This window comes from Parasteatoda tepidariorum, chromosome 1, assembly GCF_043381705.1.
Source record: "Parasteatoda tepidariorum isolate YZ-2023 chromosome 1, CAS_Ptep_4.0, whole genome shotgun sequence".
Classification (NCBI taxonomy): domain Eukaryota; kingdom Metazoa; phylum Arthropoda; class Arachnida; order Araneae; family Theridiidae; genus Parasteatoda; species Parasteatoda tepidariorum.
In genome coordinates this window covers 462,571-481,996 of record NC_092204.1, presented here as the reverse complement: position 1 = coordinate 481,996, position 19,426 = coordinate 462,571, and the positions used below count along the sequence as shown (strand labels likewise).

The 19,426-nt window shown below is 28.6% G+C and overlaps 1 protein-coding gene across 1 annotated transcript in view; it reads left to right on the top strand.

Moving 5' to 3' along the window:
• LOC107447348 (polyribonucleotide nucleotidyltransferase 1) overlaps positions 1–17,844 on the top strand; it is a 40,982-nt gene extending 23,138 nt beyond the window's left edge. Inside the window, exons 15-23 of the mRNA XM_043055759.2 lie at positions 599–762; positions 2,198–2,269; positions 4,023–4,086; positions 6,699–6,782; positions 8,354–8,437; positions 8,519–8,625; positions 11,366–11,421; positions 13,603–13,681; positions 17,642–17,844. Of these exons, the coding sequence (XP_042911693.1) occupies positions 599–762; positions 2,198–2,269; positions 4,023–4,086; positions 6,699–6,782; positions 8,354–8,437; positions 8,519–8,625; positions 11,366–11,421; positions 13,603–13,681; positions 17,642–17,779 (848 nt within the window). The 3' untranslated portion in view covers positions 17,780–17,844. The remainder of the gene's footprint in view (positions 1–598; positions 763–2,197; positions 2,270–4,022; positions 4,087–6,698; positions 6,783–8,353; positions 8,438–8,518; positions 8,626–11,365; positions 11,422–13,602; positions 13,682–17,641) is intronic.
• Positions 17,845–19,426: the final 1,582 nt, after the last annotated feature.

Below are 19,426 nucleotides of genomic sequence, written 5' to 3'. Positions count from 1 at the left end.
AAAATAACATCTGCAGGCATTTCCTTAGGGCACAGAAGAAGGAAATTTGTGTTTAAATCTACTTATGTACCAAAGTGAAGATAAAAGTTCAAAATGCAAATTTAATAACGAAGTACTTTTCATGATAAACTTTTTAAGAAAATATGTAAAAATTTGTCCACATTATCTCCCAAAAATATTCCTTTCTTAATTTTTTTTATTCTGAAAATTTTTTCGAAAGGTTTTTGTTGTTCAAGTTCAAAAATCTTATTACTTTCCACACTTTGATCCAAAGCCACACTCTTTAAACTTTTAACATGACATAAAAATTTTCAAAGCAGGAATATTTCTAAGTATAATAAAGATTATATAAAATAAAAACAAATAAATTTCGGAAAGAAACTTACGAAACTAACAGAAATACTTTTTTTTTCTTTTCGAAACAAGATTTAGAAGCATTTATGTGCTGTTAAAAAAAAACTTTTTTTTAATGATTTTAAATCTGCCAAGCTTTTAATTTATTTTCCTTTTTTTAAAATTCTTTTTTATGAACAAATTGTAAAAACATTTTATAAATGCTCAAAAAGCATGTTTATTTAACTGTCATTTGATGTTATAGGATCGTCTTCGATGGCAACTGTCTGTGGAGGATCATTAGCACTGATGGACGCTGGAGTACCCATATCAGTTCCTGTTGCTGGTGTTGCTATAGGCTTGATAACTGCATACAATACTGAAGATAACACAAGCATAGAAAAATATGCTATATTGGCTGATATATTGGTAATTTTTATGCATGCCACCTTCAGTATTTATTGAAATTTGAAAAACAATCTTTGATACAGAGCTACTTAGGACAGGTGTAAAAATTTTAGTCATTTGTTTGTAACTAAAAGATATTATAGTCTGGTCTATATACATATTTTCTCTGGTCCATTTGCATATCTTTATTACAGGGTGCAAAGCATTTATTTTAAAAAATGCTTAAAGGTACTTATTTTTAATTTTCGATCTTTCAAGAGATTGTTTTCTTTGCTGTGTCATTTGTCATTCTTAATTACAAAAAATGCATGATCTTCACAATTTTCTCTTCAATATTTATCAGAAGCTAGTTATTTTATGTATGCAAAGTTTTTGAAAACGTTTTTGAATTTTATTGATTTTATGTTTATAAGTTAAGAACTTTAAACAAAAAAAAATAATTTTCAATACTGCACAGATCCTTATTTAGATTTTTTTGGACACTGATTAAAAGTATTTTTTGAGTGCTTAAAAAGTACTTAAAAGGGGTTAATTTTTTAAACCCTTTTGAGAGCTATGCACCCAGTATTAGATTTTTGGTTAAAAATGATCTTAAATGAAAACACAATAAATGTGAGGTACATTATGGAAATTTGTTATTTTGTGACAACACAGAAAAACACACTTTACATCGTTTTGTGGTCTGGGGACCACTGATAATTATTTTATCGTGATGTGAGTCCAATTCTTAAGGTCAGACCACTGTTCATTTCAAGCCATGATGGACATGAATGACTTTCAAAAGTCAACGGTTGGTCTAGACTATATTTTTGCAATAAACTGGATCTTGTTTGGAGAGTTAAAAAATTATTTTTCAGGGTTCAGTTTGATATCTACTTGCCATAGAAAAGTTGTACGACTTCCACTCTGAGAGGCAACTAAGTTAAAAAACGTCCAGATCAAACAAATAATTGTCTATATCTTAAAAAAAATTCACTTTTACTCTAATAATCTAATTTTTACAAACAACATGTGTGTCTTAATAGCTTAAAGGGATGACTTCAGACATGTAAATTAAATTCAAATGATATTTTAAGTTGTGAGATAAGACACAAAAATGTACAAAAAAAGAAATTAAGTTAAAGGTGCCCAAATTTTCTACTGCATAAACTTTTAGAACCATGTTTTCCAGATTGTTGCTTCCCATCCTATTTTAATGGTCATACATCCAAATACTTGGAACGAAAAGTGAGAAACTATTTTGTGTCTGATTTCATAATTTTAACTATACTCTGTATTAAGAGATTTGCATAATTGGGGTCACTCCTTTGAACTCTTGAGATATTTCAAACACACACGAATCTTTTAGGGTTTTTTTCGTCAGTATGCCGCTTTGAGGCAACTTTGAAACTTATCCTGTATTCTTAGAAATAAAATAATGTTAAGTCATTTTTCATTAATGAAATTCAAATTTCAGGGTTTGGAAGATTATCTTGGTGATATGGATTTTAAAGTATCTGGTTCAGAAGAAGGCATTACTGCTGTTCAGGTGAACATAGATTTTTTTTTTTTTTTAAGTCTTTACTTGAAATGTGCTTACAAATTTCTTAATAGTTGTTTAGGGTTGCCATTCCACAGGGAGAGCAGGACAAAATACAGGGAATTTAAATATCACCAAAATAAACAGGGAATTTTTAGTTTTTCTTTACAGGAAATTTTTTTTATTTTTGTCTCTTAAAAAATAGTAACCACTGAAAGAGCAATCTATGGGATATTTAAGGAAATCATTTCAGCTTTATTAAACTATTTCATTTATCATAGCATTATTTATTATTTTTTTATAACCGTCGTTGAACAGCCGACCCAATTCTGGGTTTACGACTACTAATGTTCAACTCCGTAGCCTTGTCATTTTGAATATAATCCAGAAGACGAGGAAACTCCTGGATCAGTACCTCCAGAAGTATGATTTGTTACGGAAACATGGAGTACTTTGTGACTCAACAGATTTAACGTGCTTCACAGAGAGTCTTTGGCTGTCAGGGATCGAATCCACGACCTCTTGAACGTGGGCCCAGTGCCCTACAAACCTGGCTATCCCAGGCTCTATAGCATTATTTAAGTATGTCCAGCGGTTCCTTTTTTACTCCAAATTTTTCCTGTAGTTAGCCCAGTATAGCTCATAGAAAAGCACAGTAATTAATAATACTTTGTGTATAACGTTTTGAATACGTACAGAGAAAGTTCTTTTTCTCCGGATTTTAGTAGAAACCCTGATGTTATCAGTAAATATTTTCTGTGGCCATTCAACTGATATTCTGACAACTGTTTAAAAATTGTAAGGAAGCGGAATTTATAGTTACTATGAAAATTCATTTTTAATCTCGTAAGGTCTGAAAAAAATTTACTCTAAGAAAAATTTGTCTCATTCCAGAGCATGTGCATAAATTTCATTTGATATTTAAACACCATTCAAGAATTTGCATTTAATTAGAAACTTTATATTAATGAAATAATAACTGAACTGTTCGAAACCGAATGTGATGCCCTCTTTCAAGATTAGCAACCACTGCAGAACAAACATTGCTAACCAAAAGGAATACTATAAACAATCTTCTGAGCAATTTAATGATTAAAATTAAAGCATTCTAACCAAATAAAACAGTAAAAAAAATGCAAAATTGATAAAAATAGAATTTGTATTTTTTTTAGAAAAGTGTTCACATTCATTATTTTAAATATATTTTTTATTATTAAAGGGTGAATGTATGCAGAATTTATTTGTTTGTAAAAATTTATTCTTTCCAACAAAAAAAATATATTCTCAAATTTAATGGCTTGAAGCTCCATTATTAAATTTGCTTGAATAGTCATGTTTTGTTCTCCATAAAATACTTTGTTAGCCTTATAAAAATTTAAATTTCTTGATAAAAAAGAATGCTATTAGCAGATTTAAAGCTATAGTGTACTTAATTAATTATTGAAGGAATGTATGGGAAGGTAGCCTTTGTGAACCTTTCTGTACAGTTAGTGGGACTTTTAAGTTTGACATGGTTGATTTTGCTTTTTGCTGAAGAAGTTCAGTGGTGTATTAAGGCTGTTTCGGGACTTATAGTGGCGTGGTACTTGATTCTGAGACTTTCAGTTATGTATATTTAAATTTCAGTTACATATATCAGTTATCTGTAATTAAAAGTTACGGTTGAAAAAGTTAATCTGTTGTTTTTATTAGTATATTAGCTGATGATATTGAAATTATCTTTCTTGATGAAAAAAAATAGCCATTTTTTTCTTCTTTTCAGTTAGATGTTAAAATACCTGGTCTTCCATTAAATATTATAGATGAGTCACTCTCCCTAGCTGCAGGTAATTACAGAATTTAATTATAACATGTTTATACAGTGTATAAAAAGATAGCGGGTGAAAATTGTATCCCTCAAATAAAACTACATAATTTTGAGCTCATAATATAAAATTTGGTGCAAAGCATTAACATTTATTTAATAATATGTTGACCAAAAAAAATGTTTGAATTAAAAATGTAAGTTAGTTGCGATTAAAATTTATTATTTTCATATTATGAATATTTCTTTTGTTATTTTTCAAAAACTGTTAAATCAATTTGTTAAAATGTTTACATTTTGTTGTTTATTAATTCTATATTCTAACAATGTTTAACAAAGTAACTGTAAGCATACTTTATTTTCAATGAATCTTTGGTTGTTAAGTTACATACAAAAATATATTTAATAAATTACGAAAAAAAAATAAATAATAATATTTAGTTTGAAATTGTTTTTGGATAATTGTTTTATAATTTTGTTGTAAAAATATTTCATTGCTGAGATATAGTATTAAATATAAAAAATATAAAATAATGATTGGTGGTTCATTTTCTGAGTTTAATTTAGAGTTTCCAGTTATCTGAAGGGTTAAAGTCCTTAATCTGCAGATTTGTGACTTCAGTAGCTAAACTCATTTGGCTTCTGCAACCATAACAATGAATGACACCATTAATGGTTTTTTATGAAATAATTTTTTTAAGTAATAAAATTTGAAAACATTTATAGCGCAATATACAGTGCGTAAAATAAAAACAGAACACATTAAATTTAGAAATGCCATTTTGTTCATTTTCTGCCACTTTAGTTATTTTTGCAAATGCACATTTCCCTATATTGTTTTGAAATATATTGTATCAAAATTTAATGCAATTATTGTGAAAATAATGAATCATAGAAATACCTAAAAAAGCCAGAAAGGGACCCTCGTAAGAAAAACATTCATTTTTGAAGTGTCATGCCTGTTTTTGATTTTATAAGGCTGCAAACCTTGTGAAGATGAAAAATTGAGGCACACCCTGTCTAAAAAAGTGTTGTGCCGTAATGTCCGCTAAATAATATGATATCTTATATTCAGTGTTTGAAGTAGCTTAATTGAGCTCTTATTGAATTACAATATTCTGAAGGAAACCATGTAATGTGTTAGTTAAACAGTTATTTTTGTTATAATCCTGGACAAGATAAAAGTTGGGAAATAGTTATCGCCATGCTAATCAATATACAAATTTATTGCTTGACCAAATAGCCATGTAACTTTGATTTCAAGCTTTAATTTTCACTCAGATCGTTATTTTAATTTGTGCAAGTTGAAAAATGGCCATCTGAATTACAACTCTGGGAAAATATCTTTAACTCTGAATACAGTGAGATTACTTATATTCTTTGATATAATTTTTTTAAACTTTTTATAATCCTCATAATTTTTGTTAAAACAAATGACCACATAATGTATGCTTGAACAAGCTTCCTATTTTCAGTGTGTGTGCAGATAGAGTAGATGCCAGTCGCTTAATACAATAGATTAAAAACTTGTAGGGATGATGAACATTTTAACAGGGCATTTTCAAACATGTAATTTTTTCGTCAATTTGATTATTTTTTCCCCTCTGGATTTTTAACATTTGAAGCTACGCTGGAATCCACTAATAATGCAATTCATAATTTATATGAGTTTTATATCAATCATTGATTTTGTGAGTTTAAAATCCTATGTCGCTATTCATGTGAGTTTAAAATCCTATTCATGCTTTTTTAAAGGCCGATATTGCAGTCCGTATTCATGTGATCTAACAATTATGCATCGTGATTCGTTTTTATGCAATTTAAAAATCCAATATCGAAATTTATATTTTCACATTCTTAAAATCCAGTCTCGCGATTCTTATAAGAACTAGGTTTTTTTTTAAATTAGTTACTATAAAGATGTGGTATTCTTCCTTGGTAGATAATTTAATGAAAAATCTTAGTTTAAAAATTTACGTTAAACATGCATAGTATCTAAATTAAACCACCAAAATTTGAGGGTTTTTCACTTTTTGTCAGGGCTAGAGTTATTTCAGGACAGAAGCAATAAGACAGTTTCATGAATAATTAATTTTGATGATGAATATTTACAATTGACCATGAGGAAGAAAAAAACAGGTGAGGCACCAAGGGAACGAAAAAGTAAGCCTCTTGACGTATGGCAGTGATATCACAACATCCATACAATTGACACTTAATGAGTCATACAAAAGGTATGTTACTTCTCTAGAAAGATGAAATGAACTTTAATTTTACATTATGGCCAATTAAGCAATTGACTTAACTGACTTAAGCAATCTGACTGAAATTATTTACCTCATATTTATGAATTAACAAAAATCATTTACTTTTTAATTTTTATTGAGAATCAAATTGACTTTTATTATAGTAATTTGACTGTCACATACTGAAGAATTTCTAACTGCAGTCTCTGAATGTTCTAAACTGCTTTGTTAATCCCTTTTTTTAAAAATATTTTTAATGAAGAATATAATTAAACTTCTGTGCTAGATTGTTTGAAATGAAAGTAATAATAAAATATAGTTATATTTAACTTGTATGCAATTAATCAATCTACTGATTTATCTGTTTTTTATTATTAATATTTTTCAGATAGCTGGAGTAAAATTCTGAATATTATGAATCAAGCAATATCTAAACCTAGGGAAGAAAAGAAAAAATCTTGGCCAGTTATAGGTATTATTTAAATTAAAGATTTCAAAAAAATTCTTCTCGTGCATAAGAAAACCCTCAGATTTCTGTTTTTTATTTATTTAAGTATCAAATATTATTGCAGTAAGTCAATACACAGTCCTTCTTACAAAGTACAATAATCATTAAATAGTATTAATCAAGGCTATGAAGTCTTGTACAATACGGAATGCATACACTGTCATAGTTAAAAGTTTTTTTTAAATAATTAAATTTTTTATCTAATTGTTATTTGTACTTTCCGATGGCTTTACATTGTATTAATTAAAACAGTTATTGAAACGTTCATCCCATCAAAATATAGATTAACTTTATTCAGTAACATTTGACACATTGTTATTACTTAATCAAATTCTGATTGTCAAAATTTGACACGATAGAGTATCAGTATTTATCCCTTTCAGGGTCATAAAAAACTAATTATAACAATACCTATATTAAATACACTATTTGTACATTTGGTATCAATTAAAATAGCACCTTTTGCATACCAGTAGTACTAAGTACTGAAATTAATTAGTCAATAATAGTTTTGTGGTTTTCTATGGTTTCCTGAAACAAATAAGCACCTTTTCTTCATCACTTTTGATTTTTAGTACAAAACTTTTTTTTTAAAAATTTCAATTACCATTGATTTTGAAATATTCAATTTTATAGAAGCACCTTTCAGGCCTGAACATTGACAAAACTGGAGGAAAATTGTATTGCAATAATTGAGAGGCTGATTTTGCCGAGTATACTTGGTGGTGTAAATGAAAACAATAACTGGAGAAGGAGATTTGACATTGAAATGTACGAGATTTATAAACAACTTAATATTATTAAACACATAAAAATAAATAGAATAAATTGGATGGCCTACGTGATTCGAATGAGTGATGACAATACAATAAATAAGATATTGCTTTTTTGACTCATTGGAACATGAAAGTGGGGAATGATGGGCTGATATTCTTCCAATTAATGAAAAGAGTTGAAGATCAAAGATAAATCAAATACAGTTATGGAGAAATCTTCAGAAGAAGTCATTGGCCCACATTAGGCTGTCTGGCCAACAATGATGATGAGAAACACCTTTGAAATGCCTAATAGTAAACAAAATAAATGCATGGGTTGAGATAACTTTAGAAATAATCCCCATTCATGTTTATGATTGATCATACTTGACGTAGGGAAAAAAATAATTAAACATTAAAAAAGTATTTTTTGTATTAAAAAGAATTTTAAGATGGCAAACAGTATTATCTTATCGTTTTATTATTAATAATGATCCTTTGAACATTTGAAAAAATTTGCCTAATTTATAACAATGGCTAATGTTTTAATGTTTAAGCAATTCCATTTTTCAAGTGTTTTTTCTGAGCAATCTAATTAAAATTTTTGAACGGTGTTTGGGAAGATAAAATTTCACTTACTGTCGAAATTTCACAGTGCTTTTGGAATTATAAGAGAGAGACACACATACAAACACATTGTTTTATTTTTACTTTATTTGTACTCTATTCATCTGTAGCACATCTTTTTTGGATAAATAATATTTTTTTTTCTTACACAAGAAACTTTAGAAGTACCTCTCCACAAACTTGGCCAATTCATTGGATCAGGAGGAATGAATTTAAAAAAGATTCATTCTCGAACAGGTAGTACTTTTATTTTCCCATCTCTCTTTAGTATGTTCATCATTCAATTTAAAATAATTTTTTTTTTATTTATATTTAAAGGTGTACAACTAACACATAAAGAGGAGGGTTTGTTTTCTGTTTTTGCTCCAAATTCTCAAGCCATGCAAGAGGCGAAAGAAATTGTTGATAAACTTCTACTCGACAAAGTAAGCTGTTTCTATTTTCTTGACTTGCAATATTTTAAAGTTTAATAAAATATTCACGATAAAATATAAAATGTTAAAATAAAATATTCGCAATAAAATATAAAATGTTAAAATAAAATATTATAAATACTCAAATAATATATCTCAATCATAGCAAATCTATATGAATTAAATAGCTTTAACTCTTATTTTTGTAATATTGGTTAGATAATACAATTAAAGATCAGTTAATTTTGTTTTGATAAAATGTGGAATTTTTCTGAAACTATTAATGCTGTTTAAGTGAGTTTTATTATTTTTTTTTTTTGGTTTAATATTTATATCAGGGCGCGTAGCGTTTGTAAAAAGTACTTAAAGGTGCTTTTTGGGGATTTCGTTTTTAAAAGCTTTTAAAGGTGCTGTTTTCAGCTGGAGTTTTTAAAAAGTGCTTTTTTTTTCGAATAATTTTTTTTCCCCTTCAGTGATATCTGGTGGATCCCATGCATTTCATGAAAAATGGGGAGTTTGCTACGTAATTATTCACGCGGGCTTCATGTCGTACCCACGTTATGACTTGCGCATGCGCGCACACTTGAAACCGAAACCCGAGTGCTCTAATTCGGATAGCGAATATCAGATACTTATGAAATTTTTTTCTTTTTAATTTATTTTAATTTTGTTCTTGTTTATTTTATTTTACTTCTAACACTTTTTTTGACGCAGGGGGTAAGGGTACTTTTGTTCTGAATTCAGGGTCAAGTTGAATTCACTCGGTGATGTGGGAAAGTACTGATTGTTTCGATTTACGCCCGTTTCTTTTTGGTTTTTTTTTAACGCTAAAACTGTTTATAAAAAGTTTTTGTTTTTCAATAACATCATTGATTTAATAAAAAAATTTTTGAGTGCTTGAAAATTTTTGTAAAGTGCTTGAAAAATTTTTAAAAAGTGCTTATTTTTGATTCAAAGATTTGGCTACGCACCCTGTATATGTTCTATAGGTACTATTCCATTTCGCCTGCGCAGGCGATAAATTTGCAAATACAAAGTCACTGAGTGCAATTTTTTTTTGGGCTTAAATTTTAGATGATAGCTGTTTAAAAAAATATAAGAAAAAAACATAAAAGCAGATAAATAAAACAGCTCTATTACTTGTGCATTTGAAAGGGAAAAGTTTCATTTTATATTTTTATTGACTACCACATTTTTATTTAATTTAGCATTTTCAAAATTAAATTGCGCTTTTATAATATAATGATTTTCGATTTTGTTATTTGCATCTAAAATTTTAATTAAGACTTCATTTTAAATGTAACTAATTATACTTAAAAGTATTAGTAATTTTTTATTATAAAAGGCAAAATATAACAATGGGTATCGATTACGAAATAAAAGATTTGAACTGTTGTGAAAAAAAGCTTTTCTTTGAACACAGATAATAATGTCCAAAATAGCTTAAATCCCCAAATTACATGGACCACCCTTTGAGCCTCATTAAAAAACCAACTACAAAAAATTTCAAAGAGTCAAGAAAAAAAAGTTATAGCAAATTATGTAAGATGAAATGAGAAAGTTTTAAGTTAAGATAATGTTGTCACTGAGTAGAATAAAAATAAAACATAATTTCAAAGAAAGGAAAAAAAATTGAAAGAATAAATAGTAAATATTTATGTTATCTTCACTTCAAGAATGATCAATAAAAAGCAGCATTTAAGAATAGAAACTCCATATTGCTGTCACAAGATACTTGTAGAAATGCTACTTAATCTATGCATTCAGGGCTTTACATCTTCCATCAGACCACCTCAACAATAATTGTCCTTTTGTGACCATGTTAGAGGACCTCCGAATGAGAACACGTCTCAGAATGAGTTGTTGAAGAGATCTCACCCCACCGTTATTTTTGTGCTGTGAACTGCTTTTTATCTCAATGCACTAAGTTATTTTACTTAGGTATTATTATCAAAAATAATTCTTTGTAAACATTTGAGATTTATGTCTTATATGAATTTCCATTAGAAATAAAATTCAAAAATGTTAGGAAACTTCATTTGTTTTTTTTTCTGTTTTCAATATTCAAAAAGAATTTTTTTTTATAAAGCGTATATAATAACTTTTTTAGAATTCTTTTTTTTAAAAACAGGCTTGTTTTTTTAATTTTTTTTTAACAAAAGCATTATGCTTTTAACATAGTTTAAACCACACTAAAATTTTTTTAACCAGTTAACCCTGAATTGTGCTGTTGATTAAACTATGCAAGGAAAAAATTGGATAACCACTATAATTACAGTTGCAAACAAAACACTCAACCTGAATACTGATTATATTATAATTATACTTCTTGAATTCAAAGAGAAGCTGCTGCAATTTCATTTTCCTCAGCTGATACCTATTGACCTCTAATCCTGGGAATAATAGAAAATGGATCAACCAAAGTGATAGAATAGAATAAATGCAATGAAGTTTTCATAGTTGCCTAATGCTAAAAGAAACAACTAAAAGTGGTAATTTGTTGCAAGCAACTTTTCAGAAAATCAAAAGCAACCCTGTAGGCAATTTTTAATTGCAAAATTGATTTTAAAGTTGAAAATAAGAAGAAATCGAAGGTTACTTCTAAACTCTCTTGTGTTAACTATAATGGATATTCAATTAACTTTCAGTGCAAATAATGAATTTTTTCCTTTATATATTCATTTTTCTATAGTTTTCTTCCATTAAAATTTTTTCCCAATTTAAAGAAAAAAAAAATCAATTCTTTTTGCAGATGGTTCCTGAGTTTGAATATGGAGCTATTTATTCTGCAAAGATTGTCGAAGTTAAGTAAGTTGTTCTGTAATTAATTTCATAAATAATCATCCTACTTAATAAGAAAGAAAGAAAAAAAACTTGCTGCAGACATGTGGTTCTTCCGCAGAACCATTGTTTTGGAAAAAGTAATTCCAAAATGGCTATCATTTAAAAGATTGTGCATAAAATTGTCAGGTATGCATAAAAAGAAAATGAAAAAATTTCGGATAATTACTTCTTTTGTCAATCACGTGTCCTGATTTTTATCTCCAATTCTGATATATCCGAGCAGCCGACTTAAAAAAGTGGCATGCAAGATGTATCTGTTGTGCTGAAAGTTTTTTATTTTTATGGTATGGAAATTGAGGCTCTCATCCTCCGTCTAAGGTCAAAATTATCTTGCATTTCAACCATGGCTCTTAAAAAATAGAACAATGCGCTTAATTATGGTTCTTCAAAGAGCACTTCAGTTCTTTAATTACAGCTCCGCTAAAGTGACACCTCTGAAGGGTGCACATTGCACGTCGGTAAGCTGATGTTTAGATTCTCGTATTTAAGTGATGCAGACAATATATTTGGAAATTTTTCAAGCATTGTAAAATTATAGCACAACTTATTTTTAAAAATAAGGTAAGCTTTTGCTCTGTGTGTAGAGCCAAATGAAGCAATTGTACACACAGGATATTGTGTGGAAAGCTAAATAATATGCTTGTATCAAAAGTGTTAAAAATGGAATTACATTCCCCCTTCTATTTAACTTACTTCCATTTTGCACATTTATATATATCTATACATATNAATAGTGAAGTGAATTTTCTATTTAACGAACTTTTCTTTGAGATCCATTTGTCCTATCTCCCACAATATTTCAGAATATTTCAAATTTTTTGACACATTTTATGGGGGAAATTGATTTTCAAAGCCACTTACTTTTAGAGAAAGCAGTAAAATTCCTTTCCTTTTTTGTTTGTATTTCAAGCGAAAAACTCTGACAAAATTAACGGATTTTATCAGTAGCAATTAAACTTAAGAATGTGTTTGGTAATGTATGTTTAAAATTACTTTTACAATAAATGCAACTGTAATTTTAAACATAAATTTAGCTCTTTTTTTGTTGAAAATGTATTTAGTGTGATAGTGTAACACTGGATAATGTTTTGCTCTGTTCTTGCCTTTCATTCAGATTTCTTTAATGACTAAGATTTATAAAACAATTAGTAAATATTAGTTTACCAGGTAAAGGTGTATCAATTGCTATTTTAATTATGTGTAGTGTTTATTAATTTAAAACAACCTGTTTTGTGTTATTTAGGTATTGCAAAAGGTGATTTTCTATGTAACGAACTTTCCATATAACAAACTCATTATCGGGATTTAGCGACTTTGTTAAATGGAGGTCCGACTGTATTAATAATATTTTGTATTTTTCACTTATTTTTTGTCTATTATATGATTTTCAATTGCAAATTATTAGAAGTATAAGACCACTTTAATAGTGAGAATTTTGCATTTGAAAATCGCTAGCGTTAAGACAATACTTAACTACAATTTTATCTTTCAAGAAACCATTCATTTTGTTGCATCACAATTTCTTGTTTTTACTCGAGGCATTATTTCATTTTTTAAAATTGTCTTAAGCCTGTATTTCCAAAATTATGGTGTGTAGTGTTTTTGAAAAGCTCTTAAAGGTACTTATTTTATTGGTTATTTTTAAAAAATGCTTAATTTTCCCTTTTCAAGATGAGAATTTTTTCTTTAACATGTCAATTTTCCCTATGTATTATGCTAAAGCGTGCTTTTCACATTGTTCTGTTCAATGTTTAAACAATTTATTCAACCGCAATCCATTTTGGCTTACATTCAGTCTGTAGCGTTTAAAAGTGCCAATAATTTTACATGTTTGATAAAATACTTTGGATCCTGTAGGTGCGTCTACTGAGCTGGGTTCGGTAAGACTATTGCACTCTCATTTGATGACTCAACATTTTGTTGATTCATCACAGATTCTTGCTCACTTTAAATTGTCTTAAACCTGTATTTCCAAGCTTTAATTTTTCAAAATTTGTTTGTTTTCAGTAGACTGATAATTAGTTAAAAAATTTCTCCTATTTAATCCTCTCCTTCCCCAATCCTCTCTTCTAATTCCTCATCAATTAAAATATTTGCTTATTTATTTGATGGGTGTGCTTATTCTATTGTAATTGATATTTTCAGAGATTCTGGTGTCATGGTAACTTTACATCCTAACATGAAGCCCACTTTCATAAAAAATTCCATGTTGGACCACAAAAAAGTAATTATGTTTCATTATTATATCTTAAAAGACTGATCTAATCATTCCTAAGAATGACTTTTCTCTTAATTTCACTTATAAGGTTAGTTTCTCTATACTTCATTGCCATTTAATATATCTAGAGCAAATTAAATAGAACTTCAGATATTTTATTTACATTCTAATTTTTAAACCTAAAAATTATTACATGTCAAACATAGAATTTTGTTATATTGTTATGTTGTGTTTGAAGAAAAGATTATTAATTTGGTTTTTATTTAAAAAAAATTAATTTAAGTTTTTTTCTGGTCTGTTTCTTTAAACTAAACTCAGTGGCGCGACAGCCCTTAGAGGGCCAAGTTCTACTGTGCCCATATCAGTTTTCTTGACCTTGCACTCTGGCGTGCAGGAGCAGATGTTCCGGTCAGATGGTCAGCCGAACGCGGAACCCCCAGTGTTTAGTTCCCGAGCATGCTCAGTGCTCATTTATCGGCCCACTGAAAGGACGAGTTGACCTTACCCAGCTCGAACATCGAACCCCACACCTGTGGCACGGAAACGTGAAGCGCTACTACTCAGCCACCAGGCGTCGTCTGCTTCTATTTATTGTAAAACTAAAAAACACAGATTTTCTGAAATCAACTTAAAGACAGCCTTGAAATATGTTGTAAACACAGGGATGTGATTCTTCTGCAGATTTCCACTTTTTTTTCCTGCCAATTTCCCCAGAAATTTTTTTTGCACAAGTTAAAATATTTTATGAGGAATTTAATTTTACGTGGAGCAAAAATATTGAAATCCTCATTCCTCCCTCTGAAGTTTTTCTAAAAATAATTTCCTTGGGATAAAACTGGTTGACCTGTATGCAGGGATGAGATTTTTTTGATTTTAGTGCATTTTCGCTTTTGACTTTAGAATTTCAGCCTTTTTTCAAATTTTAGCCAAAAACTCTGATTGTCTAAAAGTTTCGGATTTTTTTTAAAAATATATATCCCTCTTTTTTTTTAAAAATTCTGTGGTTGAAATAAAATAATTATATTTATTTACGATTTTCAAAGATAAACATAAATTTCAAACTATGTCCCAGCTGTTAACCTTTCCGCTTTTTTAATTATTTTAGTTATTTTCTCCGCTTTTATGCACAGAAAATAAGATTTTCCATATTTTTATTTGTCCTCTGGGTAGCTCGTATTTTTGTAATTCAGACGTCGCTGCTTCCTGTTTTCTGGGGTGAAAGCAAACAAACAAAAAAAAATAGCGTTGAAAATATTTATTTGCTCAATCAATTGATCTTGTAAATTTTTATTTATTATGTCTAAGCAAAAACAATATAAACAAGCCTTTTAGAAATTCCAAGCCCAGACTCTGCAAATATCTCGATTCTTAGTAAATCGATTTTAATATCAATCATCAATTTTCGTATTTACCTGATTTTAAAGCTGCGCATTGCTATTCTTATTTATGCTATTTAAATATCGTACATTATGATTTAAAAATCCAATATCGTGTTTTGTATTTATGCATTCTAAAATCGCGATTTTATTATCAAACATCGATTTTCGTATTTACCTTTTTTAAAAGTTGAACGTTGTGATTCTTATTCAGGTGATGTAAATATCGTACATTGCGATTCTTATTTAAGAGATTTAAAAATCCAATATGGCGATTTGTATTTACGCGCTTTTGAAATCCTATGTAGCGATTTGTATTCACACGAGCTTAAAATCCAATGTCATGATTCGTTTTTGCGGCGGTAATATTAAACATCGATTTTCTTATTTGTACGTGCTTTAAAAATTAGACATTGGGATTCGTATTCGTGCAATTTAAAAATTATGCATTGTGATTCATACTTACATGATCTAAAAATTAAGCATCATGATTTGTATTTTTGCATTTTTTAAATTCAATATAGAGTTTCATATTCAGGTGATTTGAAAGCCTCATATTAGGATTCATTTTCTCTCAATTTAAAATCACGCATGTGATTCATATATTCATAAAATTTTAAAATTAATAATCGGGATTTATAATCGCATGGTTTACAAGTTTAAAACTCACACTTTTTTTTTTGTCAAATTTTTGTATATACAGTCGACTCGTGTTATAACGACCCTGTAATAGAACGACCAACATGATATATTGACCCTGTGAAGGAGTCCCAATTCACATCCATAAAAGATAATGTTATTTTACTCTTGCTATAACGACCTTAAAAAAGGTCAACTTTTAATATAACGACCCTCTCTGAATTTGAACACAGCTCTTTTCTAACTTCCTATTGGAAACTGGGGTTGAATGGTTGACCTTGTACCTCCGTTAAGTCCTGTTAACATGTAACTTCTACAAATTAATGCACATCAAAAAATTAATGTCTTCGTCTAATGAAGCCTCGTTTATGTTCCTCGGTTTACTCTTCTTTATAATACTGCAGATTATGTACATAAAAAAAANCAATTTAAATGCATGTGATTCATATTCATGTATTTATACAATTTAAAAAAATTAATCATCGGGATTTATAATCACATGGTTTACAAGTTTAAAAATCTCACTTTTCTTTTTTTTTAAATTTTTGTATATATATATTCTTTCTTGGATTTCCTCTTTTTTACTTTCTGACTACTCTCATCCCTGAGACAGTATTCTTACCTGTTTCATTCTAGTAAGAATACCCTTTTTTTGTCGCCATTTGCTAATTTTGAAATCGAATGTTGGATGTTGTTACATTTGCCCTCATAATAAGGACAAAGAAACATTAACTGCATGATTAAACAAAAATTAAAGAAAAAAACTTTATAGAGTTAGGTACTGTTATTTTTTTGGCTTTTTGTGAGAATAGATTTGGTGTGTGAATAAGTTTTAAAAGCTTGAATATTATAATAATTTCCCCTTCAAATATTACGGTAAACAAAAGTTTTAACTAAAACTTGTGGGGAGACCCCCCCCACAGGTTTTTGTGTTTGTATCTGAGGCGTGCATCCTCCTAAGTTAATGCAGAAATGAAAAAACCTTTTCTGAGTTCTTCTAGAGCGGGAGTTTCCAACTTACATGAGACCGGAGGCCACAATTAAACACACCAGTCAAATGGCAGGCCGCAACTTTATCAAAATTTTATATAGGATTCTTTTATGTTTGAAGGAACATTAAATATTACTGTCAGATTTTTATCAAGTTGTACGAAACAAAAGTATTGAATAACAAATTAAAATAAGAAGTAGATTTTTAAAAATATTTAATTGCATATTAAAACATTCTGGCTACAATAACTTTAATGTGCACCTATGTATTAAACAATGAATGTGCATCATATATCAAATTGTTAAGATATAAAACTTAAAAGTATTTAAAACCCATATAGATTTTTTATGAAAATTGTCAGCAAAAAAAATGATAACTAATATATTTTGGTTTGCGAATCACAAAAAAGGCTTCAGATGGTCGGATGCGGCCCGCCAGTTGGTAACCGCTGTTCTAGACCAAAGCAAATTGCTAGTGTTAAAATTCAGTTTTCCGGAGGATATCTATTTTGGCATATTTCACGGATATTGGCATATTTCACGGATACACTTCACAGCAATTACTTCTATGATTTCACGTCGAAAGTAGATCCCATTAATGTGATTGGACTGTGTAATCAATTTATTTGTTTTAACAGAGTTTTTGAACTTCAAAATATGAGGAGCCGCAATCTGGGGCCTCAATATTTCCTGATTTATATTTTTAAAATTCAAAGAATAATTTTCTCCTTTAGACTATTATGTTTGGCATTTAGTTTGCAATGATTCAGGCTTTTTTTTTTTGGACATTTCACTCTGCCAAACTGTGTTCTGAGGGATTGTTAAAAATAATAAAGTAATGTTACTAGTAAGTCATGATTAATTTCATTTATCTAAAGAGTATTATTGATCTAAAGCTCTTCCTTTGTTTAAGTGCTCTTTGTAGTGTCTATTTCTTGAAACTTTTTGTTATTATTTTCAGATAAAACATTCAAGTGCTTTGGGACTTGAAGTGGATCAAGAAATTTTAGTCAAGTACTTTGGACGAGATCCCGTCGATGGTAAAATGAGATTGTCTCGGAGTGCCCTCAAAACACCACTTGCTTTAAAAATCTCTTAGTAAAAACTCTATATGTATATATTATGTTTTAAATTTTTTTATAAATAAACATTTTTCTGACATGATCCCTTCTTTACTTGGCCATTTGCAAAAGGTTAATAAAAAATGTATGTCTGATTTGATACTTATCGGTTATGTGATGACTGATGCAAAGAAATAAATGTCAGATTTTGGTTAATACAGTAGGCTACTAATAATACCCATAGGTGTATCAAATATTGTGATCATTACTGATAACTATGATTATCAAATACGATATCATATAAAATACATTCATAACAGTAATTACTGAATACCATAATATTGTGAGTTTTGGCCACTCAAATCAGGTTTCAAATTTCCCTGATTTTTCCAGGTTTTCGAGTAAATATCTTAAAATTTTCAGGTCAGTGTTTTTTTTCTCAGCTAAAGTGTAGCTCAGGTACAAGAAAAGTGTCAATATTAATGTCAATATAATAAGTGTACTATTTCATTTACAATGTTATTCTTTTAATATATCATTTTGAATCGATGTGGAGGAAACAATGCTTGCAGAAAATAACGCTTTTAATGAATTAAATTTTTTTTTTTTAAAGTGTTAAATAGTTTTTGCACAAAATGTACCAAATAGCAAAGACCCAAAACAACCTTGGATAAGTACTATTTAGTATATTTTCATTAAGCAAAAGAAAATAATTCCGGGTAATTAGAAACCAATAAATTGTTATATTAATTTACATTTAGAGCCATTTTATACTGTATTTTATCAAACAGTGCTCTTTATAAAATTTATTGAAATAATTTTCTTCAAATCAATATCATAAGTCAAATGTTTAAATGACAATGTTTCGAATTAGCACTATTATTTTAAGAGATATTCAGTATTTCTAAAGGAAAAATTGTCAAATTTCTTGTTACATATTCTATAGCAAAAAATAAATAAAATTCTTAAATTTTTTTTTTCCTATTAGAATATATTAAGAATTCCTATATAACTTGGTTTCCTAGTTTAGATGAGTTAATTGTTTTTGTTTTTACATCTGGGCAATTCCATGGTGTCGGAAAAAAATTAACTTTAATTTCTTAGAAAAACTATCTTATAAAACAAAACATATTGTATATCATGACCTATTGAGAAACAATTTGTTTTATAAAATCTGATTATTATAAGTTCAAATTAAATGGATTAAATTGTTGCTGTCTGATGTAAATCACACGGAAGCAAAAAATGATTACTGATTTGCAAATTATCTAAATTCCGTAAATTTGTCTATAATTTAAATGTACACTTGACTGAATTTTGAAGTTGACATTTGAATAAAAAGTTCTATGCAGTTGCTTGTGAAATATGATATATAATTAATTTGAAATTTTTTACTTCAGTGTCAGATGTAAACTTCTCAAATTGGACAGAAATTTAAGTTAATGATTACTATTATAATGACTGAAAATTACTTTAATTTTAATCTTAATGCTATTGATATTAATTTTCAATTAAATAGCTTCTTTAAATTTAAATTGTCTTCTACTTGCTGTTGGAATGGTCGGATTAATATGGTTTATAACATTTTCCATCTTATAAAAGCTAGTTGAAAAATCACTCATTTTAAATATGCAATGTACAGTCCGCAAAAAAAAACAACGAATCACCCTGAATAACTTTCGTTC